Source organism: Tympanuchus pallidicinctus, unplaced genomic scaffold (genome assembly GCF_026119805.1).
Source record: "Tympanuchus pallidicinctus isolate F22 unplaced genomic scaffold, pur_lepc_1.0 scaffold16, whole genome shotgun sequence".
Lineage (NCBI taxonomy): Eukaryota > Metazoa > Chordata > Aves > Galliformes > Phasianidae > Tympanuchus > Tympanuchus pallidicinctus.
In genome coordinates, this window is record NW_026294679.1 from 19,381,109 (window position 1) to 19,409,025 (window position 27,917).

At 40.8% G+C, this 27,917-nt stretch overlaps 2 protein-coding genes across 5 annotated transcripts in view; both read right to left on the minus strand.

Moving 5' to 3' along the window:
* The window catches only part of USP54 (ubiquitin specific peptidase 54), a 95,382-nt gene extending 89,485 nt beyond the window's left edge, over positions 1–5,897 (minus strand). For 2 of the 4 annotated variants that reach the window (XM_052676689.1, XM_052676690.1), the window contains exon 1: positions 5,771–5,896. The gene's annotated coding sequence lies outside the window, so the exon portion shown is untranslated. Of the gene's footprint in view, positions 1–4,331; positions 4,458–5,770 lie in introns of those variants that run through there. The other 2 variants (XM_052676686.1, XM_052676691.1) reach the window with 2 other exon arrangements.
* Positions 5,898–12,785: 6,888 nt separating this feature from the next.
* On the minus strand, positions 12,786–27,840 carry MYOZ1 (myozenin 1). Its single transcript, XM_052676693.1, has 6 exons — positions 27,639–27,840; positions 25,460–25,561; positions 24,033–24,208; positions 15,499–15,733; positions 14,215–14,371; positions 12,786–13,369 (listed from the first exon to the last, which is right to left on the minus strand). The coding sequence occupies exons 2-6, from the start codon at positions 25,533–25,535 to the stop codon at positions 13,138–13,140; spliced, it is 876 nt and encodes a 291-aa protein (XP_052532653.1). The 5' UTR covers positions 25,536–25,561; positions 27,639–27,840; the 3' UTR covers positions 12,786–13,137.
* Positions 27,841–27,917: the final 77 nt, after the last annotated feature.

The window sequence follows — 27,917 nt, forward strand, 5'->3', positions numbered from 1 at the left end:
CTAAAATGACATTGTTAAGAGACGCATCTAAAACTGCATTTTAGAGACTTTCCTGAAAAGTAAGTGGAAGTTGTCTGGCACAGAGAATTCAAACAAGTTCTGAGGGCCTTCTAAACACTTCCAGTGAAAACTGCTATTCATCCTGCAGCACTGCCAAGCTCACACTGCAACATTCTTTCCTGTCTCTCTTTAAAAAAAATAGTAATTACACCTACATTTCAAGTCCATAAAGCATCCATAATCAAAAGGATTCTAAAGTTTCTGCTGGCATCTCCTTTTGCTTTAAATATATTTCAAATGTACACAAACTCTCCATGTATCGTCTATAATAAGTACTGCACAATGTTTCACAACAATAACCGTAACAGAACGCAAAGCACAGAGAACACCGTACTTCACTAATTACAAGTTTTGTGAGAATTTGCTGTGTATTTATTAGAGTGTCTCAGGTAGAGCATAATGAAAACCTTTCAGAGAGCAGGAAGGACATACAATCAACAAGTTTTTTCTTTCCCTTCCATGGCCTATTTCCTTGAATGATGTGCAGAACTAGTGAAGACATTAACCTGCTTCCATGTCAGTAAAGGCCACGTATCACCGTGCATTAGCTGCTGCTTATGGATCCATTCCACTGAGAAAAGCAGCAGGATTAGAAAGAATGCTGTTATCCTATGCTCTGTGACACTGTGCTCTCATTAACTGCTTCCCGGAATATCTTTATTTTAACATTTTGTGGAAGTGCTTACAGAAGAATCCTCCTCTTCAAAGAGTCTCCCACATCTGAATCACACATTCATATTTTTAGCCCATTCATTACTTTCAAATGTCAAAATGTAATAAATCGCATTTAAGTAGAACATCTAAGAATTACATGCACCAAACATTACCTACAACAAATACCCACTTACATTTTACAGCTGTTATAATTAATAAGATAGCTGGTATTTGCTTAAGAGAGTAAGATGCCAAACCAATTTCCATACAGATTAAAAAAACAAAAGTTTCCTTTTACCCAAAGGCTTCTTACCTGCAAATTGCTCCCCATACACAGCAAGCAACATGCAGTTCTATGTAAATGTAGGTAAGCCAAACTGTACAATCTACACAATTAGTGTCTTGCCTAGAATTGGTGATCAGTTATTATTTATTACAGATCACCCTATCTGCTTCCGCCACTGGCATAATTAACCTTTGGCACAGCTATTACTTACTGCTTATTTGCAATGTTTATACTCATAAAAAAGCTACTTTTGTGCCAAGGTTTATACCATTTTACAAGCTTAGTTACAGTTCAAAAATAGATGTCTGCAATAAACCGTCTCACTGCCTCTATTGACACAGGAGGGGAAAGCAGCTGAGTTTGATACAAAAACAACAAAAAGAAGATTGTTAGAGATGACAAGGAAAAGTAATTCCAAAAGAAGAAATGTAATTCTAGCCTTCAAATTTGAAGGATTTCAAGCTTGATCAAATCTACACACCAAAAGAATTCCAGTAGAACATAACGAGCCAGGGCATATTACCAAATAATTAAGCAAAGGATCATTATGGTTCATGTCCTTTTACAGGCAACCACAATTCAGTGGACTTCTACCCATAACACAGAATGGTATCATTTCATGCTTGGAGACATGTTCAAAAGAGGGAAACAATTACAGCTAAGGTCTAAATTTTAATAACCTGATTCCTCCAACTAAAAAGAAAAAAAAAATAAGAATCAGACACCCAACATTTTCTTTTTATGACAGAAGTCCCGGAGAATAAGTACAGCGTAAAGGAACAGTAAGAATTACTGAACAGATACCAATCATGGTCAGTAGACCAGAAATGCCATACAAAAAAAGAAAGTGCTCCCCTAAACTGTGGTGTTCTATCCAAAAAAAAGGGGGAGAAAACAAATGGGACAAAAGATCTCCATGACAGCATGATCATATGAGCCTCATTTCAGGAGAAAGCAAGCCAACACATTCTACTTCACACTGCCTACGGAGGCATCTGACCAAGATCAGTTTTTCTCATCCCTGGTTCAGTTTTCAACATCTTCAAATAAAAATCAAGATATCTCAAAAATAATTACATTCGTACAGATTACATGAAAATTGATGGTCAGGAAAAGGAAGAACTGATCTGCAGTTTTAGTGAGGGAGAAACAGGAAAATTCACCTCTTACATGGTCTGAATTGTTAGCAGGTAATCAGCAGAGACTGTCCACAGCACTGTTTCTCATTACAGTGAAAAAGGGTAAGGAGTAAGAAGACACAATCAAAAATACATAGGAATGTCAATGTTATTCTTTCTGCAGCACACGGGAGCCATGACCTACACACAGGAACTTGTTCTAATACCCTTACAAACTGAGAACAACATGGATAAGTATTTACATTTCTTAACCTCATCCTGTTAAGTTGGTTGCCTAGAAACAACATCTCACCTCAGAACAAATGGGAAAACTGTGTTCTCCTAATGCTTATTCAGAACATTTTGTTGAACTAATTTCATTAAATTTATGGAATAGAAATAATTTCTCATTATACTTTTTGCAGCATTGAACACATTAGGAACACATTTACTCTTCTCCTTGAAGAACAAATGAAGTCGGTGTACAATAATGATAATATATTCTGAGAAGTCCTTCATAGATAAATTCAGACCTGGATACGACACACAGAAGGGTTGGTGGGGTGACTCGGCTCCTAATGATATTTCATTTAAGTCCACTTTCTTAGCATCAGCACAAGTTATTAATAACTCCCAGTACTTAGTTCTGCGGATTCATTTTCCCGTTAACGGTAGCAATAGGTTCCTTGTTATTGGTTTTAAGATAATGCTGGATGCTGCCATATGGATGGGTTTGCACAAGGGTTTCTCATGAAAAGCCAGGGAGTGTAAGAAATTGTTGCTATATTTAACTGCCGTGTCCTCACATGCACAGCAGACAAATGGAATGGACAGTGTTCCAGCATCTGCAAGTGCAAATGATGCTCAATATTTACTGCACGTTCTGTTTAAGAGGACTACAGGGACTTTAAACAAGACAACATATGGATAGATCAGAGGATGGGTAATGGAATACTGAACTTTTCGCTCCTAGGTCACTAGTTCAAATCTGAACTGTTCGGTAATGAAGGAGGCTATTACCATCTGACAGTCTTGGCCTCTGCAAATTGTTCTGTCAGACTCTGCCCATTTCCCATCAAGCTCAAAATTCACCATTACAGTTTGCATTCCTGCAGATTACTTCACTCCGGCAAAGTAATTCAGCCTGATAAGCAACTTCTTTTTCCTTGGATCCTATCCCCAGAGCAGAAAGCAGAGGTGAACAGTGAAAATTATACCACCTGTATCACAGCACTTAGTTCTGTGGATAAATATGATTTCTGTCTACGGACTGCCTACTGATGAAGACAAAATCCTAAGGACTAAAGACTGCCCATTACTTGACTTGCAATTAGCAGGAAAAGAGAGAGATTTGTGCAAGATGATTAAAATTCCTCAAAAGTCACCAGCAAGATTTCTCGCTGCTCCTCTTGCCATCAAGCATTCACATCTGTGCAAAGAAATGGTCTTCAATGACGGAAATACACACTAACTTTGGAATGGTGACTGCAGCTGCTGTTGACAGAAAAATAAATTAAAAGGCACAGATTGGATGAAGGCAGGAAGTAGAATATCTCATTGGACAAATTAAATTGTTGGAACGAATGCAAGTAGAACATGTTATAAAAGTAAAGGACATGTAAAGAAGTTACATGAGAAAAACAAAAAGGTTGCTAAGTTCTACAAACACCAATAAGCACATCTCCCACACAGCACACTTTTATTGGATATGAACACTAAGTCAAGCACACAATAATAAAGACTCACAGCTTTTTCTTTTTTTTTTTTCCTCTGCCTTTCATCCTCCTGCCCCTGTTTGCATTTTGTGTCACCTCCTGCATTTTGCATAGTTGCACTGTAAGTCATTTGGGACAGCAGCAACTGTTCTTTGTATCAGTATGCTTACAAAGCTCTCAAATACAGTGGAGCCTCTATAGTGACCATCATGGATAGAACCTCCTGTAATTATCATGTAGTACCTAAGAGCTCTGCCACTATTATTTATCTTTAGGCAGCAGTGTTTCTTATGAAGCTCTAAAAACCAAGAAATACAAATACTTTCTCATCTATGTACCCTCCGTGAAAAATTCACAGAAGATTGAATGCCTAATAACATCATCAGGACCAGATAAAGAAGGATTTAAGCTCCCGTTATCCTTTTTAATGAACTCGTGACGACAGTCCAAAAACAGACTATTAACCCAGAACTGAGAGAAAAACTGACATAATTTTACCTGTACAGACTAAAAGAGATTAACTGAAATGCTTTTACAGCCATCAGCAGCACAATTTCCATCTTCTCCATGATACCTGCATGTTTATCTACACTGGACAACTCAAGTGCACTCCTCTCCCATCCCCTATGCAAGAACAAGGGAGGGAAGGCTTCTTCACAGGCATTGCTGAGCTGAGGGAAAAAAAGGTTCTTCTCTAAATCAGTATGAATCACATGCAGCATGCTTGATTAGACACACCTTTGATTAGGTGCTGGAATAGAATTTAAGGAGCATCCAGTACACTGAAATTACCTTTAGCTCTATCTCTTCTTAAAAGAGGACTGATTTCCAAAGACTCACTCATTTTTTAAGCCCCAATATATTTCTAGCAATCATTTTTAAAAACCGCCATGTTAAAGTTACACATTACCTCACCAGTTCAGTTTTTTGCACATCAATATGCATGTGCCTATCTAAACTGCTATTGTGTTCCAAAGCTGCTACTGAACTCCACGTATTCTGCAGAATAAAATGTTCAGTCTTGGATTTGTTCTCAAGTCAAGAACAACACAAACCCATAGACAGGTTTGTTTTTAGTGCATACTTTTTTCTTCCAAACCTCACAAGAGATTATACTATTACCCTTCCCATATTTCATGCGTGTATTTTCTTCACAATTTTAACACGGAGAATTTGTTCTGAAATCTGAAAAGCTGCCTGGATTCCCATCACACGCACCATCAGGCACTAAAGCACTCAGAGCAGCTGCCCTCGGCTGAGGCCAGAAAGCCATTATCTGCAACTTTCTGAAAACAGAAGGTGAGTGCTGTGTGGTTTATATTTAGGGCCGTAATCCTCGAAATCCCACACGTAATCCTTCTCTTCAACAACGGGCTTCAAATGGAATCAAATACTGGAGAAGCAAACAACTTCTGGCTTTAAAAGTAAAAACAAGCGCGTGCTTTTGCTTTCCTTCAGCCTCATTAGAGTAAATGCAACCGCACAGCTTCTTCTCACCAACAACTTCTGCGTAAGTTTAAGTTGCAGCGGCAGCGACCAAGTTATTACCCGCTACACGGCAGCACCGGGGCTGCTCGTTCAGAAGCTCCCTGCCACGGAAGCCCCCCAGGCCGCGCTGCCGCACAGAGCCGGGACGCCCGCCGGCGGCGCTCCGCGAACACGTACGAGCGTCCCCTCACCGGGGTTTTTATACCTAAGGGAGCGGACCGCAACTATTCCCGAGCGGGGAAGCAGCGGCACCTGCCCACCTGCCCGCCCTCCCGCCAGCCCTCCCCGGCCTCCTGCTCCCACCAGCTTGCGGCGGGACGGGGCAGCGCTCACCCCCGCAGCCGTAGCCGCGCGCAGCCGCGGCGGGAACGCGCCGAGGCGAGAGGGGCGGGGAGCGGGCGGGGAGCGGGCCCTGAGCCCGGCCTCGCCCCAGGGCGGCGAATCCCTACCTGTCGGCGTCCCGCCGCCACACGCAACGCGCCCTCCCCTCCGCCGCCCTCATCTCCCGCTGCTATAGCTACGGGGAGCCGCGCCGGCAGCCTCTCGCGAGAAGCGCCATCTTCCCGCGAGAGCCGCGGGCCGCGCCGGCGGCGGGGAGCCTCCTCTCGCGAGAGTGCAGACGGTCTCCCGTGTGGCCGCCTGTGGCCTCGCACCTGGCCGTGTCGTTCCTGTTTCCTGCAGCCCGTGTTTCTCAGGCAGGGCACCCTTACCCAGCCTGTCCTAACGCGGCCCTCCAGCTGCGCCCTCGAGGATCGGAAGGCGGGCTGTAGCGATTCCATGTGCCTGTGGGGTGGCTGAACTCCAGGAAGCCGTGTCAGTGCCGAGGTGGCTGCGCTCTGGGCACGTGCGGGCCCGGCCTGCTTGTTACTCGAAGCACTTCACTGTAGGATCAGCGCCCCGAGCCGCTGCAGTGGAGCTTGCTGGATAGAGCTGCCTGGATATAAATGTCTTCTTTTTGCCGGAGGCAAATTAAGCGTGCTTGCAGAGCGTGTGTAATTCCTAACGATTGCAAAGTGCAGTATGAGCGCTGTGGGACATGGCTATAGCTAAAGGGAGCAGGCCAACACGGTCACATCTACCAGAAATTTGCATGGAATTCATGCCAGAGATGGACTTGTTCAGGTTAGAGCCATAGCATCACGTGTTCAGCACCACGTATTCAGGTAATGCGGGCATAAAGTAGATCTGTGAGAATTCGAAATGCTTCTTGAATAAATTTGTGGTTTGATTTTCTGAATAGCTAATACTAGTATTTAGCTCGCATTCCTTGGGTTGCATTAGCTGCACTTTGTAGTTTTCCTGTTACCAGTGCAGTGTGCTGGTAAAATACTGACTCTCAGGCAGTTTTGGCAGTACCCAGGAAACAAATTTTGAGCTCGCTGGAGCAAACAGCGGCTTTCCTATCAATTTAGGATTGTGCATATAATAATAGACTGAAGATGACTGGGGGGAATGCCCTTACCTTGGACAAATAATACGTCCCTGTTAGTGTTAAATAACCTCAATAATTCATTTATCTGACAATAACGTGAAGATGTGAGGACTAGCATTCTTTCCTTTGTGCCCTTGTATTTCAGTGTTCCCAAGGTCTCAGGAATACTGTAACAATCCCGAGAGGCATACCACCAGTTCTGTGAGTTGTGGAAGAAGTTCTTTTTAACCAGCTGTTGAGCCCTGTTTAACGTATAAGAAATGAGTTGATGCCAGTGTCCTTTATTCAAAGGATGTATGTATGTATGTATGCCAGGATTACCAACTTCTGATAATTCAGGCTTATCTTCAACAGTATACCAGATGTGTAAAATATGCTGGGACTACCTTTTGTTTTGCCCAGAGCAAACACAGCATTCTAGAACAGTGTATATAGGTGTCTGCTCAACTGTTGTTTCTTCTGCGAACAATAGAATGATCTGTAGCTGCTGCAGTGACATTTCTGTCACTACTAAAATAATACAAAAATTATTTGTGCATTTAGAAGGATACTTATTTACTCTTCGTGACTTCCTCCTCCATTTCAGTCTTTTGCTTCGGGAATCAAGCCAACTATATTAGGAGAGAGAGCAAATAAAGAAGGCCGCAAACCTCTCCTGGGGACCAGAGATAATTAAGAGAAACATTTAGAGAGAGTGGGTATAATGAAGCCCTGAATCCATGCTAGCTTCAAGCCCATAATAATATGACTGTTTTTATAATAGAATATGGAAGTAATTATTCATCTGATTCATTCATCCAGGCACTGTGGAGTTAGACTAAAGCGCTCTTCAGTGTAATTGAATTTGTACAGCATCTGTGAGCAAGGAGTTCCTGTGCAATATGGCCTGTAGGTTGTCCTTAGGCTGGTCAGCAAAAAGTTCTTTTTTTTTTTTTTTTTTTTTTTTTCCTTATCCTTCCAGGGACCACTTTGTTTTTCTGTGGTGAGTAATGTATAATAAGATTGATGCTTAAGGCAGGAACTTCCCCTGGTAAGAAAGGGAGATCTACAGAGTCCTTATTTACCCTTTCTATGGTGGGGTATTTTGCAGAAAATGCTTTTCAGTACAGGGGGTTGTTTATCAGATAGCCTTTTTCAGTGCTCTTAATGCCCTCCTTGTACTGTTTCTTCTCTTCGGCTCCAAATGCAGGGACCAGGAGAGAAGCAGCAGTGCTGCCCATGGCTCATTTAGATGTTTGCCAGTCTTTCATAATATTGTCATGTCTTCCCTGTCCAGATTTCCAAGAAATCTGTTTCTGGTAAGCCCTATTAGAAGAGGAAAGAAGAAAAACTATTTTGGTTTGGCACTAAGAGAAGAACTTATAACCATAAATTAATTTCTCCTTATTTCATGCATGTATTTGTTCACTGTAGCCTTTTGAAAATGTTCATTCAACTCTGGCTGCAACTATACCTCTAATGTTTTCCTACCTGTTTTAAAAGGCAGTGGTCATTATCTGCCTTTTTTTGTTTCTGTTTTTTGGCTTTTTTTTTTTTTTTTTTTTTTTTTTTTTTTTTGTGCCAGTTCTGTCTGAAAGTAAATTCCATAGAATTTTCTTTAAATGAAAAACTGAAACTAAAAATATTTGCACAATTTTGTTATTATTAATGGGAACTATAGGGAAATAATGGGAACAAAAAGAAAAGGAACTTGCAGTTTTTCTTTTAAAGAGTTGGAAAATGTACATTGAGAGTTTTGATATGAAATGTGATGGCTGCTCCAAAAATAATACTTCCTATTTTATTATGCTGACTCACAACATCAGTGGCAGATGTTGGTGGAATGGCAATAGAGGCTGAACCTTCCCAGCAATATTCTGCTACGTTTTGTTGCTGTGCGACAGATGGCAGCAGAGGGGCAGCCTGACAAAATTGTGTCTGACATGGAAGCACGCATGAAGCAAAGGTGTGTCCTGAAATTCCTCCACGCAGCAAAAATGGCACCCCTAGATGCTCAGTGACACTTGCTGAATGTTTATGGAGAGCAAACAGTGGATGTGAGCACAGTGATGCCGTGGGTGATGCTTTTCAGCAGTGGCAGCAGCATCGTGAAAGACGAGCCATTTTCCAGATAGCTAAGCAGGCTTGTAAAATGCATGGCTAATGGTGGTGACTATGCTGAAAAGTCATGTTTTGTTGCTGACAATTTGCTCTATCACCCAGTGTTTCCACAGAAATAAATTGGAGGCATCATTTTCTGAATGACCTTTGTAAGAGATGTTTCCAGAACATTTAATTGAAAATTTAAATGAGAGCTTATATGTGAGATATTTTTTTTAAGCTAACAGTGGTTACCTTTAGCATTCCTTCAGAGTATTTTGTGTAGTCCTCTCCCCTTTGCTGCATGTGTTAGCACAGCATGTATCAAAGCAAGAACTTAGACTCATTAGAGTATCATTTAAGCTATACTGCAAACAGAAGATGATCATCAGGGAGATGATAACACTTCCTGTGTGATTAATACATAGAGAGCAAGAGGTGTAGCACAGAGGCACAGCTAATTAATTACACTAGCTGAAGATACTTTTACTAGTATCATATATCTGTATGATGCCATGGATATAATTAAATGGCTTGAATCCCACATACTCAGCAGCTCAGAAAAGATGTAAGGTTCCACAAAAACCCAGTTCTGCATGCATCTGCAGATTCTGCTTATCTGTGGTTCTGGTCAGGCACATGTCCAAGATGTGTTGAACAACTTGTTTTAAGTCAGTAAGCTGCAATTTGAGGAGTTTGGCATAGATTAAATTGCATAGAAACGTATTAATGTGTTCTGAGCTTGCAGTCTGGCTTGCAAATTTGTCTAATACATATCCAAGAGGAGTTAGCATACAAGCTGCAGTTGATGGGCAGCTGTGAACTCCGTTAGTTGCCAGAGAAGTGCTCATACCAGCTTGCTGTGCCAAGGAGCAGTCCTTTGGATGTGGGATGTTTGCCAGATGGTCACACCTGTGGCAGTCAGTCTTCTGTGGAAAAGAACATAAACTTTAGTCAGGGCAAGCTAAGTAGGAGAAAAAAAAGTCTTTAGTGCAATGAATATTCAGGCTCTGCACCAGGAGACAGTACTCCACGTGTGGAGACTAGGGCCATGTACAAACATGTTTTCTACATAACTGAACAATTGGTTTCGTGCTTTGCCTGTCTGATGCTACCCCTGTGTAGAAGAGATGTGAAAATATATATAAATGTATGCATACCATTTATACATATGCAAAATGAATATATATCATTTTGTATATTGTAAAATGAATACGTTTTATGTGTTCACAGTATGAATAAAGAAAACAAGTCAAACAAAGGAAGCCATATTCTACTAACAGCTAGAAACTGTTCTAAGCTTTGTTTCTGAGCCACTAAGCCTAATGACAAAGCCATCTCCTCTAAATGCTCTGTCAGTAACAACAAAATGTAATCCCCAGATGTTAGTTGTATGAATTATATTCTCATCACCATAAGGATGAGCTGCTTATGTGAGGCAGTCTATGATGAGATGGAAGGCCTTCGATTAGGGAATATATTGCAGTCAAATGGCAGAATTTCTGCAGAACACAGAAAAGCTTACCAACTGCGCCACTACCTGTCTTACAGTTTACAGGTATAACTTCAGACAGGATTTTAATACGTATTTATGGATAGTAATATTGAGATTTGTTCAACTCCTTTCTGTTGTATTAAATGCAGGGAGTACTTTTTTACATGTTTTCGGTATGGCTTGGATGATTCTTCATCATACATGTCTCACTACACGGAGGAAGCATTTCAGAGCTTGGAAACAAGAGGATAATACTGAAAAAACCTAAGAATGTTAGAAGATATTTGTTCTAAAATTGAGTGTCACAAAATTGTAACCAATCTTTCTTTTCATGGGTCAGCCCCTCTCTGTTAAATTCTTTTTTGGCTGCTGTTCCATGGAATGTAAGTTTAATGTCTGAGAGGATTGTATCCGGCCTTTACAAAAGGGTGGGAACAATATTTTGTTAGGTCCTTTTTGTCTGTGACCGCTATGATCCTGCTTAAAAGCAGATGGCTGAGTTTCCATTTGCAGCTTCTAGTTTGTGGAGGGAATCCAGTGTAATTAAATCTTAGAAAATCCTCTTATTCACAATATAAGTAAATATCTGACGGGCGATTCCCCTGAGCCTACATCATAGCACAAGGAAAACAAATAGCAGAAGCAGCTACCAACATTCTCTTAAATATTTGAACATTTTGGCCAGACTTCTGCCCTGATTACATTTGCTACAAGCCTCATTGAAATTAACAGAGTTGTGCCAATGATTTTTGAGACAGAATTTGGATTACTGATTCTTCTCACTCTTAACATTAAACTGGATAATGATTGAGGTAGCAAATAAGTTACACTATGTAAACAGAAAGATAGTAGTTGTCTGAATCGTTGTACAAAATGTAATGTTAGATTTCCCATTTTGTACTAGAAGCAAAAGCACATAAATTCCACTTAACAGGATTTGAGGTTGAAAGTGTACTCTCAAAAGAAGAGCTGTATGCCTCATTAAGCAGATTTACCAAAACTGAAGGATCCTCTTATGAATATTAGTAATGATAGCAGTATTAGTGATAATTTGCAATTATACAATACTAATTCCAAGCATGTTGCAACTTCTTATCCCCAGTTAGGGTTTGGAATAAAGAAGCACACGGACAGAAACTCTTGTCCAACAGTATGTTATGAACCAGAGAGAGTTTCAGAAGTGTTTCCAGTCCTTTGACCTACTGGTGGATGTTGGCCCCTTGTATGAGGGAACTTTGAGAATGCAGAGCCAGAGAGCACTGTGCTATTTCTGTAATTCTTACCTTTCCCTGCATTTTCATTTAGTCCTTCTTTTTTAGTCTTTTCAACTCAAACTTCAAGTGCTGTGTAAGACGAGGTCATGATCTTCTCCGGAGGAAAGAAATATGGCCTTATTGCTTTTAAATGTATTCACTAAACTGAGTCCCAAATACATCTTTATCTTTAAATAAGACATATAATAAACTTCAGCAGAATGTTTAGGAAACTACTCATTCATCACTTCTGCAGCTTGATGTTGCTAGCATAATTTTTAAGAAATCTCCAGGTAGCCCTGGCTGTAGCCATTTAGAGGAGAGGAACAAAGCCAACCTTGTAGCTACATAAGCAACAAAAAACATACACTATTATAGGGATTTCTCATCGAGGAGGAAAAAAATCCTGAACAAGAAATACTTCAGTGGAAACTGTACCTGCAAATAAGTTTTCTAGCCCTGCTTGTAAGAGGAAATGTTGATCCAAAGAATTGAGCAGGACAAGGAGCTGCAAACCAGAGTCTGTGCAGGCTAAGCCAGGGTACAGTGTTGAAAGTGCTGTGTGTGTCGTGTGTCAGAGTGCAAATATCCATGAAACAAAGCATTCAGTGAAGACAGCCAATGCTCTTCATTTGTTTTTCACAGTGACTGGCTTTCTTCCTGTGTGTGTTGCACTGATACAACTGTTAACAAGAAATTGAATCCATTCTGAGGCATATTTGAATAAGTGTTGCACTGTGGTGGTTGTCAAAGTATTTCTGTTGTAATGAAGACTTCTTATTGCTTGATCTGTAGCTGTAGACAAGTGATCTCATGTCAAAGTGCCTCTGTGCTCTTCCAGCCCATTGCCTTCTTTTTCTAAGCTATTGCTTATGATACACTTGGAGAACTGGGGTATTTCAGATGATACTACAATACTGTAATCTGCCTGTTACATCAAGAGACTCAGTTGTTACTTTATCTCTGATGCTGTTACTTGCATCGTTCCCTCCGAAATAGATCATTCCTCACCACCCAAGGTCTTTATCCAACTCACCAGGATGTATGTATGCCTTCATGCCTTGATCTACACCTGCCTATTTGCGACTGTCCCAGACCTTTCTTCTCATGCTAACAGCCTTGTTGTGAGACTGAATCTTTCATTATTGCTACTGATTTCATTATTGCTATTGATTCAGCGGCATTTTTAAAGAGAAAAAGCAGAATTTTTTAATTTCATCTTGGTGTTTTATTACTTGTGAATATATGACAAATTCATTATGAAGCAGACAGGCAGTATTTAGCATTGCTAAACAGAAAACAAATTGCTAATTTTGCCCTTTTATGCCCCGGTGAATAAAAACTCCTTTCCCTCAAACTGTTTCTGACATGGATTAACACCACAGCGAGCATTAAGCTTAGAAATCACCAGGAACTTGTTGGGGCTACAGGCAAAAAAAAAAAAAAAAAAAAAAAAAAAAAGGACTCACAGGACTAGAGTTGCACTTTTCAGCTCCTTTCTACCATCTTGCAAATAGAAAGGGCTAAGAAAAAAAAGAAAGACTTTGTGGTAGGGATTTACAGCTCTTCTGTTTCACCACTTCTCGGCACATTGATGTCGGTGTGGTACTCAGAGGACTCTCCTGAAGGCATCCAAGGTATTGGGGTTCTGTTGAAGGAGGGTCTGTTTCTGAAATTTTGATTATATAACACAATAGATTCTGGAAGCAAAGGGCAAATGTCGAACTGAGGCACTTTGAAGGTCATCCGTTTGGCTGCTTTCTCATAACCCCCATATGGCATGGCAGTCCTGGCAAAGGAAAAACAATGGACTTAGTGCAGAGAACATAAGTAAACAATGGGATTTAGAAAATAAAAAATTAAATACATAGAAATGGTATATTTTACTGCTGTTGCAGTTAACTACCAAATCCTGCCCAAGAGCATACATATCTATCGTCTGTGTGCTTAGAAAAACAACAAAAAAGGAAACAAATCCTCTCTGCTTCTGTGCACTTCTTTAGTTTTTGCTGCATAAGCCTCTGTAAAACCATACAGTTTTCGCACCTGAAGATATCCTTTACGTTTTGGAGGCAGAGGCTGCATTACTGCAGAAAGGATGGGGTTTGTTATTTCCTAGGTACTGATGTTCTAAAGCTACAAAAGTAAGTGCAAACCATAGAGTGGTTAACATAAGATTGTTGCTGCACTAGAGATAGCAACAATCTACTAAACTTTCAATTCACTACAAACTTTCAGTTCTTACCAGAAGCAGCAGGAAGATCCTGATTCTTATCCGAAGTACTGGCAAGTATATGGCTTCTGATATGGAGTATTTTTCCTGAACTTTTGAACTTTAAAGAGCTACAGTAATAAGCAGTGGCATGCCAAATGTGAGGAGAAAGAAAGGGAAATAGGATTAAAGTCCTCTTATCCCGCTACCTAGGTCTATAAGCAGAATTAAAATCTCTAGTTCTTAATGTATCTTCTCTTTAAAGGCCTCCAATCTTTTCACCCACAGGAGACTGCAATTAGTAAAATGACACGCAACTAATACTAATTTACGTTGCACAACACAGGAGAACCATGCCCCAAACTATTGTGGTTGTTATTTTCATTCAAAGTAAATGGAATTCTATATCCCAGAAGACTTACCTGTTAAAAGACTTGTAATGGGGGAAATCAGCTTTGGGACTATATGATAATAAGTCAATGGTCATTTGACTTTTGTCCTCAGGGCTGATACCCATTGCTCGTTCCCAGGGGGAGATGTAAGTTTTAAACAGAGGTTTTTTGCCTCCTGATTTTCCATCTGTAAACAGATGAAAGTAAAACCATCTAATTAGATGACAAGTGCCCCAAATACCACACCTTTCTTGCTATTGAAAATCTATCTTGACATTGAAGCTGAAGCACCCAGAATGCATGGTTAGATTTCTCTAACTGAGCTACTTCTGTCCTTATCCACAAAATCAGATGTATCACAGCCTAAGAGCCACTCACTCAGGAACTTATTTTAAAGCATATATTTGAGAGTTATATTTTTACTGTTCCCTCTGGATGCTCAAAACCCTCATCTCTTCACTATTTCAGGGAAAATTCTTGGGAAAGGCAAAATGCTATCTAGTTTCACAGATTTCTTTCTCAGAGGGATATCCAGAAGTATAAAAGCCAGATTTGATATAAAATGGACATTCTTCCAGAATGTAAATGGAAAACCTTGGATTTTACAAGTCACTCAAAGTAGTTGGTCACTTATGATACCTATTCACAGTTCCCAAGCAAATTTGCTTTTTGTTGTTAAAATGCCATTGGAACTGTTAAAATAATTACTTCATCTGCTGATTTTCATGCAAGGGATTTGATTCCGGAGCCTTCTGGTGAAACTCAGTGGAAGACAAAAATAAATCAGGACTAAAATCAGTGGAAGATACTCTGCCTCATAAAGATATTGCTTTAAGTGATGATTAGTAGATAACATTTAGAGATATTGCTGTTTCTTTCTTAATATTACCCAGAATATGCTGTTCATTCAGGTGAAGACCTTATTTTGAAATTAGGATTGATATTCTCGAGTCTGACGTGTCAGGTCAAACTACTGAGCTAAAAAGCTACTCCTGCTGTCTCCAACAGTGTTCAACGTGAAACCCTTCAGAGGAAAGGTTTTAGCTCATACTGTACAGGCATATTGCTTACTAACCTTAAAATCTCAGGATTTTCCCATCATTTCTTTGGTTCAATCAAGGCAGGTATCTCTGCTTTTTGTTTATGAATGAGCAACAAGGAAACACTCAGTCAAAAACATCTTAAACTTTGCAGTGCAACTTAGTTTGTAAGAATACGGGTTTTAGTCAGTTTCATTTACTTGTCTCCAAGAGTAAGACTGGCACAAGCTCTGATAGCTTTATCTATTTCTTGCTCTTGCAGAGAGATACTTGCCTTTCTCAGTACCGTGACCTCCTTCTCCAGCACTTCCAGCAGATTTTTCTGCATGCTCCCCTTCGCTGTCTCCAGGACCTCCTTTGCTTCCAGGCCTAGGAGGAACGGTGGAATAGTGCTGCTTACTGGAGCCATGATGCCCTGCTGTCACTCCTCCTACCATCCGCCCGTGGCCATAACCATGAGCATCTTCTCCATAATGCCCTCCTGGTGGGATGAACCTCTGAAAGTGATCCTAAGGCAAGAGAAAAGAGTAGAATTCCATATTACAGGACATTGGTTACTCACACTTGCAGGATTCAGTCCCAGAATGCAAACCCCTGACTCCCGGGGTTCTAACCAGCTTTGTCCTGATTACAAAACCAGTGGCAGAACTTTGTGTGAGTTATTCTCTTTATTCAGTTTAGAAGCAGTTTTAGCAACACGGACAACTGAAGGACACTTTTAATTGGGCGGTTCTGTGTACTGTTCCCAGCAGTGATCTATATGAAATACAGAAGGAAATAACAGCTTTTGCCAGAGAAGGTGAAAGTTCAAACAGAGACACTGTTCAAGTTGTGGAAAAGCAAAATGGACAAGAGATGGAAATTGTTTCATGTGGGAGCTAAGCATTAGAAAGCACAACAGCAGCAGGGTACCTATGGCAATATGAAAGCCTGACAGATAACTTGTCAGTATGGCTGTTTTCCATATATATGAAAGTCAGCATGGGGAGGTATTTATACTTTGAGATTTACACTAAAGAGCTAGAAGCCTGGTTTATGTCTTTTCTTTTGAAATAGAGGATAGGCTACAAGTATGCAAATATACCAGAAATAAAGCTGAAGGTTACTGAATCTGTCATTCCTCATGCTGCAGTTCTGCTTGTGTAAATTCCTCATGGCCAGTCCTTGGGAGGCAGAAGTGCTGATCTGAGAGCTCCCAAGGGGTTAAGTTTTTCTCAGGGCTCTTACACCCAGTACAGTTTAGCAAAAAGCAGCTTTCCAGGCTGTAAACAGGCTTCCAAGGCCAGCTGTTTGGTCAACTAAAAATAGATGAGAAGTAAAAACCTCACAAGGCTCTAGGCAGAAGAATTATCTAACCCTCTGCTCCGTGTGTCTCCAACAACAGTGTCCAGGGTTTCACAGCAGGTCACCAGGCTGCAACCCAGGCAGGGAGCCAGCTGCAGGCTGAAGTGGCAGAGCTGGTGCCCCCAGGGCCTTTAGGGACTGTCCGTCCTTCTCCTAGCTGTAGGGAATTCCCTTTTTAGGAGTAGAGTAGATAATGTTCCCCTGAATGTCAGGAAGCACTAAGAAGGGAGAGGATTGTGAGTGTGAAGCTTAAGCTGTACACAGGATCTAGCAGGGCAATCTGTTCAATTATGTGTGGGAGCTATGTAACTGTAAAAAGGCAAGCTGAAACAAGGATTTTTTTTTTTGAGGGGTAGGGGTCAGAATGAGGTTACTCTCAAAAGCTTAATAGACATGGAAGATTAATGCTTCTACTGATATGCTCAGTAATTTCAAAGCAGGATTTTCCTTCAAGCTTCACCCACGCTGCATGCCCTTCCTCAGAATTAAATGCTTGTTTTTCTTCTCCTGTGCTAACTTACATTCACTTTTCTGGGGAAAAGAAAAAGAGAGAGAGAAAAGAAAAAGAAAGAAAAGAGGGGGGAAAAAAAGGATCAAAAAGCATTAGGAGTATGAGGATAACCTGAACCACAGTAAAATGAGCTGATTTGAGTTTGTGCACTACAGCAGTATTTGGCGTGACCAGGAAGGGGCATCATTGCCATCTTGTATTATTTTAAATTGCAGTATTACCACTGAACAGAAGTGAAATTTTCCGAAACACAAAGTCTGCCTCAGGAAAGCCACAGTTAAATCCTGCTTATCTGCAAATTAAATTAGTTTGATTGGTCTCAGCCTACTTTGTGATTCGTCACTGACCCATCAGGAAAACATCCTGTGTTCAGGAGATGTAACCATTCAGATAGGAAACCATTTTCCATGTAATACCCCAACTCTACTCATCTACTAGAATAAATTGTTTTCTTTACTTTTGGCTACCACAATGGACTATCTTAAATCAAATTTACAGGAAAATCTATTATATAATAGAAGGTAAAGGCGATCTATCTTTTTGAAATCCTGAGTTTTGGAGCAGAGCTTTGACATAGTCAAAGTTTAGTAAGTACAACTTGGTCTCTGGTCAGGGTCTTCAGAGAGAATTATGGCTTTCATTTGGGTGAAATGCATGGCTTGTGCCTTTGGTGGCAACTTGCATATTCAAGATGCATGTTCACATCATAAAAGTCACCTTGCAGGGTTCACTTATCCTGTTGGTGGAAGTCCCAGGAGAAAAGCCCGAGAGTGTCAACTGAGAAAGCTGATAACCCTTTTCTCTTGGCCCTGGGGACAGATCACAGTCCTTCTGTGTTGTGGTATAGTTAACTCTGTTTGGGTGTTGCTGGAGGTAGGAAACAGTCCCAGTCCTTATGCATCCCTAGATTTGCCTTGTGAAAAGAACAGTTGTGGAAACTTCATGTGATGCACAGTCTCCTGGCTCACCTAAACAATTTGTGCTTGTGTCTTTGAAGACCTTAGCACTAGTGGGAGTCTGGTTCTGCAGGCTGAGTGCCTGGGTCGAATTAATTCTGAATTCTCTAGGACTGCTGCATGTGTCTCATGAAAAATAGATGATGAAAGACGATCCAGCTAATGGAGCTGAGATCTCTAAGTATCTCAACGCCCTGACGTCACTGCAGGCAGTCCCCGGGAGGAGACACCGTGTGCTTCCCATCAATTCCTTGCTGTGCCCTAAAGAGAATGATTGAGGCCAACATATGTGTTTCTATTTCCGCCTCAGTGATAAAGAGCTTCCCAAAGACTTGATGCCTATGTGGTTACTAACAGTTCTGAAGTTACTGTGACTATGTCCTCTCAATAGCAGCCACTCCAATGTTCCTTTATGGCAGGATGGCTGATTTAAAATTTAGACACTTGAATTTGAGAGTAGGGATCACTGGATAAGACTGCCTGATGTTTTTATGAAAACGTAAGGAAAAGGGGTGTCCGTCAGTCCTTAATTTGGTTTTGCACTGCCTTAAGCCTGTGATTCACTTTTTATAAAAGGATGAATATAAACTCAGCTGTTAAAGTATCTTAAGCTATTTTGATTTTTTAGTCATGTTCCCCCAAGAGGCAGTTAGGTTGGTTCAGCTCCTGCTTTCTATTTCCAGCTCTGTTTCTGACTTGCTTTTTAACTTTACAGAAAGAATTTTTCACTTCACTCTCTGACTTTACCCATTGAAATTATGTTAGTTTTTATCTCATGCTACAGGTGTTTTAAAATATCTTATTTGCGTGGTTTTTTTTTTGTCATCCTTTCTACATTTTCTCTGTGGATGAAAGAAATTGAGTTTCTGAATTTCCGTCTAAACTTTCCTCACAGCGCTCCAACAAACTGCTGTGGCGAAACAATGTCTCTTCCTCTCCGCCTTTCTACTTTTTCCATGCCAGTTACCTCTTGAACAAGAAACCATCAGATTTCATATTCACTTTTATGCAGTTTAGGACTAAATTGGGACCTCTAAGTCTTGCTTTAGGTCTTCTGCCCCAGTCCAATTCCAGCACAGCAAAGCTCATTTTATTAGAAAAGTTGTATCTCAACTGGCTCACTCCACTCATGTCACGCTCTTGGAGTTTTTTATATCTCAGCTTATTTAGTAAGATTTGTTCAAGGAGTTTAATATTCCCAGCAGAACAGACCTCTAAAAAGAGTGTTTTTCCTAATATTTTCACTTAAAACTACCGCCAGTGATCTTTGGCATTCCACTAAGTACATATATTAAAAAGCAAACAGAGCCAACAGTTTATGCTTGTGACACAAGCCAAGTAGCTCCATGGTCACTCTCCTATTCTTCCACCCTTATACTTTCCTTGAAATGTTATATAATGTTTGGCCATTTCACATGTGAGGTCTGTGAGGCTGTTAGTGTATTTTCGTCTGCTGCGATGCACCATTTTAGGCATTGTAACATAATCACTTCCATTTTCTACCTGTCACTTCTTCTTACTCCACTGGGTTCTTGTTAAGCTGCAAAAGAAATACAGGGTGTCTCCTGTCACTATGCAGAAGAACAGTAATCCAGTTCTTTAACCCTTTTTCAATGCCTATGTTTTGTTTCCCGTTGTTTACAATCTAATGAGCCCTCCTGACTTGAAGTCCAGTAGAAACTACCTGTCCACACATGTTCAGCTTGTCTTCACATAGACGTTGTCAAGATGTGGGAACTACCTTTACTGTAACTCATGGGCTGTGCCGAGAGTCTATTAAGGTGGGTTTTTATGTTTGTGGGTATTATTACTATTTTTTTTTCAGATGCATGACAACTGGTAATTGTCTACGCAGATGTTGGTTATTCCACCCTGCTAATGGTTCAAATTTAAGATGTGGTAGGCAAAACTGAAACAGAAAAAAAATAGACACAAATCACATCCCTCTACAAGACATATTTTCCACATATAGCTCAAATCAGACCACAAATTTTGACTTGCAGAAAGATTGTTTTTAAGGAGTCTCACTGGAAGAAAGACATCATAATAGCAACATCCAAAAAGCATAACTATGATTTTGTTTTCAAACAGTTCCCATCTAATGATACCAGGAAGGTCTTTCACAAAGCTTCTGAAAGCAGAGGTGGGACTTTGTAAAGAGTAAGGGTAAAAATAAGCGGGGCTGCAGGGCTAAAAAGTGTAGTTTCAATTAATGTTGATGTATTTGAGGACAAAAATATAAATATTATGATGTGGAGAAAAGGTCTGTGAACTGCTGTTGTAATTCTGAGCAGTAAAGTGCAATTTAGGAGACCCAGAGGTAGAACTGAGACTCTCTCTGCCTCAGTTTTACTTTAAAATAACAAATGAAGTATTTCCTTCCTGTAGTGACTTATCAGATGCTATGGCAATCAAGCACATAGCTAACTAGAATTTTGCAATATTCTTTAGTAAATAACAAACTGCACCTTGCAACTCCACAGTGAGGTTGATAATATTCTCTGAGACATGGAATGAATCATAGTTCCCACAACACTGTGGCACAGAAGGAGGTAGGGAGAAGAAATCCTTCTGATTTAGTAGCCAAAGCCAGGCAGAGCTCCTGCATGGTACCAATAGGGAGAACATGACACGAACTCTCCCTGTTTGTCAGGATATCAGTGTGCTAAAAAATGTCAGACTCAGTTCTTGCTAAAAACATGTCTGTATGCTGTATATTTTCAAGAGAAGAGGCACAATATTGAGGACTGATACACAGTAGGTGGACATGTAGCAGTGATAAGAGGGAGTGTGACGTTCTCTTTTACATGGGCTATCTGACATTCATGCACATGCATTACGTATGTTTTCTCTGCTAGAAGTAAGGATAGTGATCTGATTGCGCTGTGTGGTTGTTTGAGTGGATGAGGAAAAGGAGGTGGAGGGTGGAAGCAGGAGAGTGGATCAATGACATGACTGCTGAGATCTTTCGCCTTGTGTGGAAGGTTTATGGCCATAGCACAGGCTGTTCTGGAAACCCTTATATGGTTTGGATTTATTTTAATAACCTTTCACTTTGTCTTGTTTTTATATTACATTACCTTGCTGTTAATCTTTTTTTCTGGAGGGAAAGAAATCATCTGTAGTCCATGCCAACCCTTTCTTGCTTTGCTTTGCTGAGTGTTTCCTGAGAACTTTCTAAGACCATTAAGAAATCCATGATATGAAAACAAAAAAACACAGCACCAGCTTTAAATCCCTTCACAACTTGAAGGCAAAATAACTACTCAGGGATGAGTAGCAAAGGACATGAAAATTATCTGGGTGGAGGAAATGACTGGAAGTAGTAGTAGGAATTCTCTACTCTGCTGTTATCTTCCTCTCACTGTTCCTTTTCATTTAACCCTTCTTTTAATCCTTCTTTGAGCAAAGCCAGGAGCAAGAATTGAAGGGACCAGATTGCTAATCAAATAGTGCAATCAAAAGGTTTTTTTGATAAAGTGGTTTGATGCAGAGGTCAGGCATTTTCCTGATGGCTTGGAAGATAGCAGTGAGGCCACAGATCTGCTGCTTTTATCTAGCTGCCTGATAGCAACCAACCCTCCAAGGGGATGGCTCTGTTGTTGAGATCACTCAAGTTTTCTTCTTGCTGCTCTGGCTGCCAGCTGAGGTGCTAATTTGTGCTGGCTGTGATGATTAGAACAGTCATCTACAGAGGCAATGGATGCGGTCTGGCAGAGTCCTTGCACAAAGTGCACAGGGCAGCCAGCAAATGGTAACAATTATGTTTGTGGTCCTATTAAAATGGCCTCAGTCAAGGGCAGTATGGCAAACTGAAGTCTTCCTGCACTGACCAACAGAGATTTGTTACTTGCTCTGTCAGCGTAGAGAAAAGGTAGCCCTGAATGGAAATCATAGAAGATTTTAATGTGGAGTACCAGCTGCTCTTTGGAGACCCTACATTGTTCCCATATAACAAAGCCATGAAGAAAATCCTAGCCTTGTTAAGACCTTGTCTAATTCCCAAATACGTTTTTCCACAGCAAATTTACTCAAAGAGCAGGAGAGTAAGGATGTCCTTGCAGAATAAAGGTACAGGTTCACTACGAAAGGGTATGGAATGAATGTCAGATGTGGATGAATAAACTTACTGAAAAAATAAAAACAGCTAACAGAGAATTAGTGATTGTCGTCAGCCTTTGTAGCATTAGTCTTGGAGAGACCCAGTACTTCTGTTAACTGCAGTACCTCTGTTTTTGCAAATCCAACTCTAAGCTAGTTTATCACAACTCATGTTGTGTACTCACGCTGTATTTCTCTGATTGGAGACCCCTAAGTGACACCTTCAAATTTTTGCACGTTTGGACTTCAGTCTTTTCATTCCCTCACCTTATTTTCTCACTCCTCCTGCCATCCTCAATTGCAGCAGCCCTCATATTCTGACATAGGAACTTGGCCCTCAGTACATTCTAGGAGCTCTGGGATTGCTGAGTATTTATAAGATCAACTTGCATTTCTCTAGGATTTCCATCTGCAGAGTCTAGAGTTCAACACACTCTTCGTTCTCACATCTTTTCTAAGAGAGCTGATTGAGCTGCCTTAAGGCACCAAGAGATGAAGAAACTGCCTCAGTTTAGCAATATGATACGTTTTTGCTGTATCTCTGATCTGTCATCCCTGATCTATAATCCAACCCACTGCTACAATTTTAATGTTTCTTTTCAGACATCTTTCCACATCCTGCTTCCCAAATTGTCAATTCTGGGAGTCGAATACAAAGATTTACCAGCTGCTTTTGAAAATATCAGAGAGCTAAAGAATAGAAGATTTTTTTTTTTTTTTTTTGGCAGAACATTTTCTTCAGCTTGACTTTCATCTTTTGCTCAAGTTTTCCAAGACTGGAAAACAGATGCCACAAAGGGACAAAATTGTACCACCAAATAAAGCTTAGAGAGCATCAGAAGATGAGATGCTGCATCCAAATGTTGTTTTACTGAATTCCTAACATTATATAAAAGGAGAGTTTCCTTTTGTAAGAGTTCCAATATCTTGAGAAGACTTTACTTCAGGCAAGTAACTGAAGAAAGATTAAATGAAAGAACTAATTCATGGGAAAGAGGAAAAAAGGCATTGTGTCTAATAGGAAGATGCACTAGAAAAAAGCCAGCCATAGCTTCCAGCAAATAAAGTGAATAAATTGCAGTGTCATCTTGGAAATTTCTATCTGAATTTTCATTTATGGAATTTTGTGCAGATACAAGAAGGGGACTGTGCCCAGTAGGAGGAATAAAATTGTGTCCAAGGCTAAAAATAGAACCTCACCCACTGCTGCTGAAGTCAGACTTGACTGGATTGCTTCCGTCTTGCAAAGAGAAAAGGGGAGGGGTACAGCGCCCTGTGCAGTTCTGAATGCCTGATAAACATGCAGTCCTCCCTCGTCACTCAGTGCTATGTTTTCCCATGCTGTTGTTTGCATGATACCAAACTATTCACAGATGGAAACTAAAGCTGCTGCCAAAAGAAACAAACAGGAGGGGAATCAACTCTTTGAAAGGGTTGATAACTGCAGAACAAGGGGAAATGGTTTTAAGTTGAGGGAGGGAAGATTTAGGTTGGATAATCAGGGGTCAGGGGGAAATTCTTTACAGGGAGAGTGGTGAGGTTCTGGAACAGGCTGCCCAGAGAGGCTGTGGATGCCCCATCCCTGGAGGTGTTCAAGGCAAGACTGGATGGGGCCCTGGGCAGCTTAGTCAAGTATTAAATGGGGAGGTTGGTGGCCCTGTCTGTGGCAGGGGGGTTGGAGATTCATGATCCTTGAGGTCCCTTCCAACCCTGGTCATTCTGTGATTCTGTGAGGCTGTGAAACAAAAAACATATGTGTTCCTCTAATTCGTTTGGCTTTTTTCTGCACTTCTTTGCCCATACGCGTAGAGACAGAAAGAACAGAGCTTGTGAACGTTCCATTCCTGTTCCCCCTTGATGCACAGAGCAGCTTTGCAGTTTTAATTTCCAACCTACCACAGAATTGTCGGTGAAGGCATCGGGGTTATTCTCATAAATGAACTTCTCCACCCTCAGTTGACGTAATTTGAACATCTTGGATCCTTTGTTAGTGAGGAGAGAAAGTTCTTCCAGCATCACATCTCTGGGGATGCTGATCTTCTTCCCCAGGTTCAGTCCCTCTTGCGGCATGACTACAAAACATACACAAGGAACATGTTAGGAAGTGCTCTGCTCCAGCCCTCTTGTACATTGCTTCAAAGCAGCCAAGTTCTCATGTAAGTTAACTTTTTTAGGAAACTTTCATTTAAACATTACCTTGAAACCACAGCGAGATTTAATGATGTGATTGTATCTTTTTGTTCATTTGTTTTAAGGGGAATTTTTAAAAGGCAAAGTGATCAAACTTCTCTTCAAGACTTAACATGCTGATTACTAGGTAACTTGCTTTCCGTGTAATTTCGTACCACCAATTCTCTGTCAAAGCTATGCATACAAACATTTTCAGTATAAAAGTCTTCCATAGATGCAGCTAGAGCGCTCCATCTGGAATCAAGCAACTTGACTTATGTTTTTTTTCCTATCCTTATTAAGCAAGGATTGAACCACTTATCTGCCTCAGTTTCTCATTCACAACAGAGAATAAATCTTCATCATTAAACTGGCATAACATTGGCATAAGTCCATTCTCATTTTAATAGATGTCCTCTAGAGAAATTTCCTGTTTTTTAGCAAGCTAGTTCTATATGACACTGTTTTCTAAAACAGGAGAAAATGCCTTTAATTGGAAATTGGATTTTTACTTACTTGTTTACTTCATTGCAGGATTGGGGAAAAACAGAAAAATAAATACAAGTGCCCTAACACAGAAGTTTCTACAGTCTGTTTGGGGACCTGAAGGAAGTGGCAGCACTGAATCATTACTTTTCCAAACCTCCAAAAGCATTCCCCATACTGTTAAAAGTAAAGAGATGATGTCAGTTAAATGCCATCCTATTCAATATTCATGTTTTCTGTGAAAAGAAAAGTGTCCTGGGTTATGCTCTTTCTGCTGTTACCCCCACTGAGAGAAATTGTCTTTTTCCACAAATGAGTGCTGGAATCAAAGGAATTCTCTCGCAAAGAGGAAAAAGAAATTAGAGGCAAAGATTCTAAGAAAAAGATTAAAATGGAATATAAGTAGACATTGCAGCATCAATGCCCAGAAAAGATAATATTTTCTTTCTATTCACATAGGTACTGTGTAAATGAAGTGTTTAATAGGAAGTTACAAAATGTGTTGTGGTTGAAGGCTCAGCTTTAATAATACCTGGGGCCCTGCCTCCTGGTATGTTCAATGCATATCTTACCCTAGGATTTCAGTCATGTAGAGTGTGAAATTTTGAAAGCTGAAATTCAGATTGAGATCCAAACAATTCTCATGTGTGCAGTTTTGCATATCTTACCTTCGTGTGTCAGCTTCCCAATGAGTTTTGTGGGCTTTTTCCTTTTAAGAGGAGCAGGAGTCCCTGCTAGGGGCATTCCCACAAAGAGTTCTCTGCTTTGCTCTAAATACACAAGGAAATGGAGAATGAAACACTGGAAAGGTATCTTTTGCCTATCTTTAGTTGCCATCTACAGTTAAGAGACACGTGGCCTTCATTTCACACACAGGTTCTATTCTGTCCCATCCGCATGAAGGAGCAGAATATTATGGTATTCTTTGGAGACGTTGCATTAGGACACAAAATACAGCAACAGGTCACAGCAGAAGCATTGCAACAGCACCACATAGCAATTTCCATCCAAAATAGACATTATAGTTGCAATGTGGCAGTCTCCCAGCACACAGATGTGCCACAGTGGTACTCTGTTACCTTGCTGTGCTGCAATAACAAAGCATCAGTTTGAAAAATTGCTCTGTCATAACATGCTATAATACCATGCAGTTATCATTTGGAGGTTATGTATGATTTTGGATAAAGATATTCGGTCTGTCCATGGGATATCTGGGAGCATTTTGAATAATGTGCCAGTTTGATTTGGATGTTCTGACAGTTTTATGATGATTAGAATATTCAGAAACTCACTATGCCGCAATTCCTGCAAAACAAACAAACGAAAAACCCTGCATAGTTCTGATTTGTTGCAGGAGGGTTGGAGAAAGAAGGCACAGGCAAACCTATTAAAGCAAAACTTGTTTGTCCAAGTTGTTTGAAGTCAGTTGCTCCTTTATCTTATGTATTGATCTTATCATGTATCATTTTGGAGGGGGGGGAGGAGAGGAACAGGGAAATTTCGTCTTGTACTCTATTTTCCATCTTTGTCCCCAGATGGGATAAAAGTAGTTTAAAGTCAGGGAAAGCTCAGAGAAATCTGAGTAATTCCACTTCAGGCATCTTCAGTCCCTCTTGGGGGTTATCACACATAACGCAGCATAACATAAGTAGGTCTAATGTCTTGCCTTCACTTTAGCACTGTTAGTGCCCAAACAACAGCATACAGGGAGACAGATCCTCATATAATACAGTACAGTGGAAATATAAACAAGTAATGATCCATTGGCTTCAGCAAGAGAATATGGTAACTGATCATCTCTGTCCTTGCAGCTTTACTTGCTTAAAATTTCAGAGCAGAAGACACTGAACTATGAGTTATATTTATATAACTATAAATATAGTTATATATATAAACTAGCAAGCAAAGAGGTAGCTCCAGGAGTTTGCGCGCTGTCCTTGTTGTGCTTGAGACATTTTTATCTTCCATGTGTTTTGCAGTTTTATTCCACCATTTCTCCTTTTGCAACATGATTTTCCTGTGATGAGGTGGCAACAACAGCTGAAAGCCCAGCCCCATTAAGCCAGCTCCAATCATACTGCCAGATACTCTCTCAGATTATTTGTTTTCCTTTCTGATTTCCAAGCTTTTCTCTACTGAGATGCTGCCAGTGTAGTTCATACTGTAGAAGATTCCACCCAGGCATATTCCCTAAGCAAATGTGAGCAGGTGCAGCCATAAAGCATGCGCTGCACATTCTCCTCGAGCAGGCAGACATCTGCTTGGCTATATAAAAGAAGGAGGTCTTATTTGACAGGAAAGGGGCAATACTGCCAAGAGTCAGGCGTTGGAAGGTTACAGCCCATCTAATGGGCCACAAGACTGGCAAAACAGAGGGAAATCGTCTGCATGCCCCAAATGTGGATTCCTTGGGGCAAGACAGGAAGAGTTGGCACCATTAGGGAATTGTGCCCCTCCAGTATATTAATTCCCAAGGAACAGTCTGTCCCTTTCTGCTGTCCCTCACTGATCCATCAGGACTGAGGAGTAGAAAACCTACTACCTGGAATGAGTTTAGCATAGGAAAATGGCAGCCGTCTTCAGTATTGGCAGGGCCCAAATCCGCACCATGACTACTGCTCTTCCTGCTACCCCGTCATGGGATGCTGCTGGAGCCTCAGTCCCCATCTTCCCTGCTATCCCATACACAAAGTCAGGCCACAATTACTCTTTTCTCCCTTGAGCAATTGTTCTGCCTTTTCCTACATGACTCTGCAGCAGTCATTTGATTGTTTTTGCTACAAACCAAACTAGTCATTACACTCTCCAGCCTCTACTCTAAATTATTTTTTTTCCAGGTCAACTCACCTCAGGCTTGCAGTGCCACGTTCAGACCAGCTCATGCACCTGCCCCACAGCTGAGCAGTGGGCCGTTTCCTCCCAACCTGTCTGTGGATACTGCTGGGGAGGCTCTTCCAGCAGCCCCACTCACCCAGGGTACCTCCTGGGTGCAGGCAAGCTCTGCCCAGCACAAAGTGCTGATGCAGAGTGCTGTGAATTCGACTCTTGAAGTCTGTTTGCACAGGCATCCTGAGGTTATTAATAACTGACAGCTCAGAGTGCAGAGTCTCAGATAGCACTGCCACA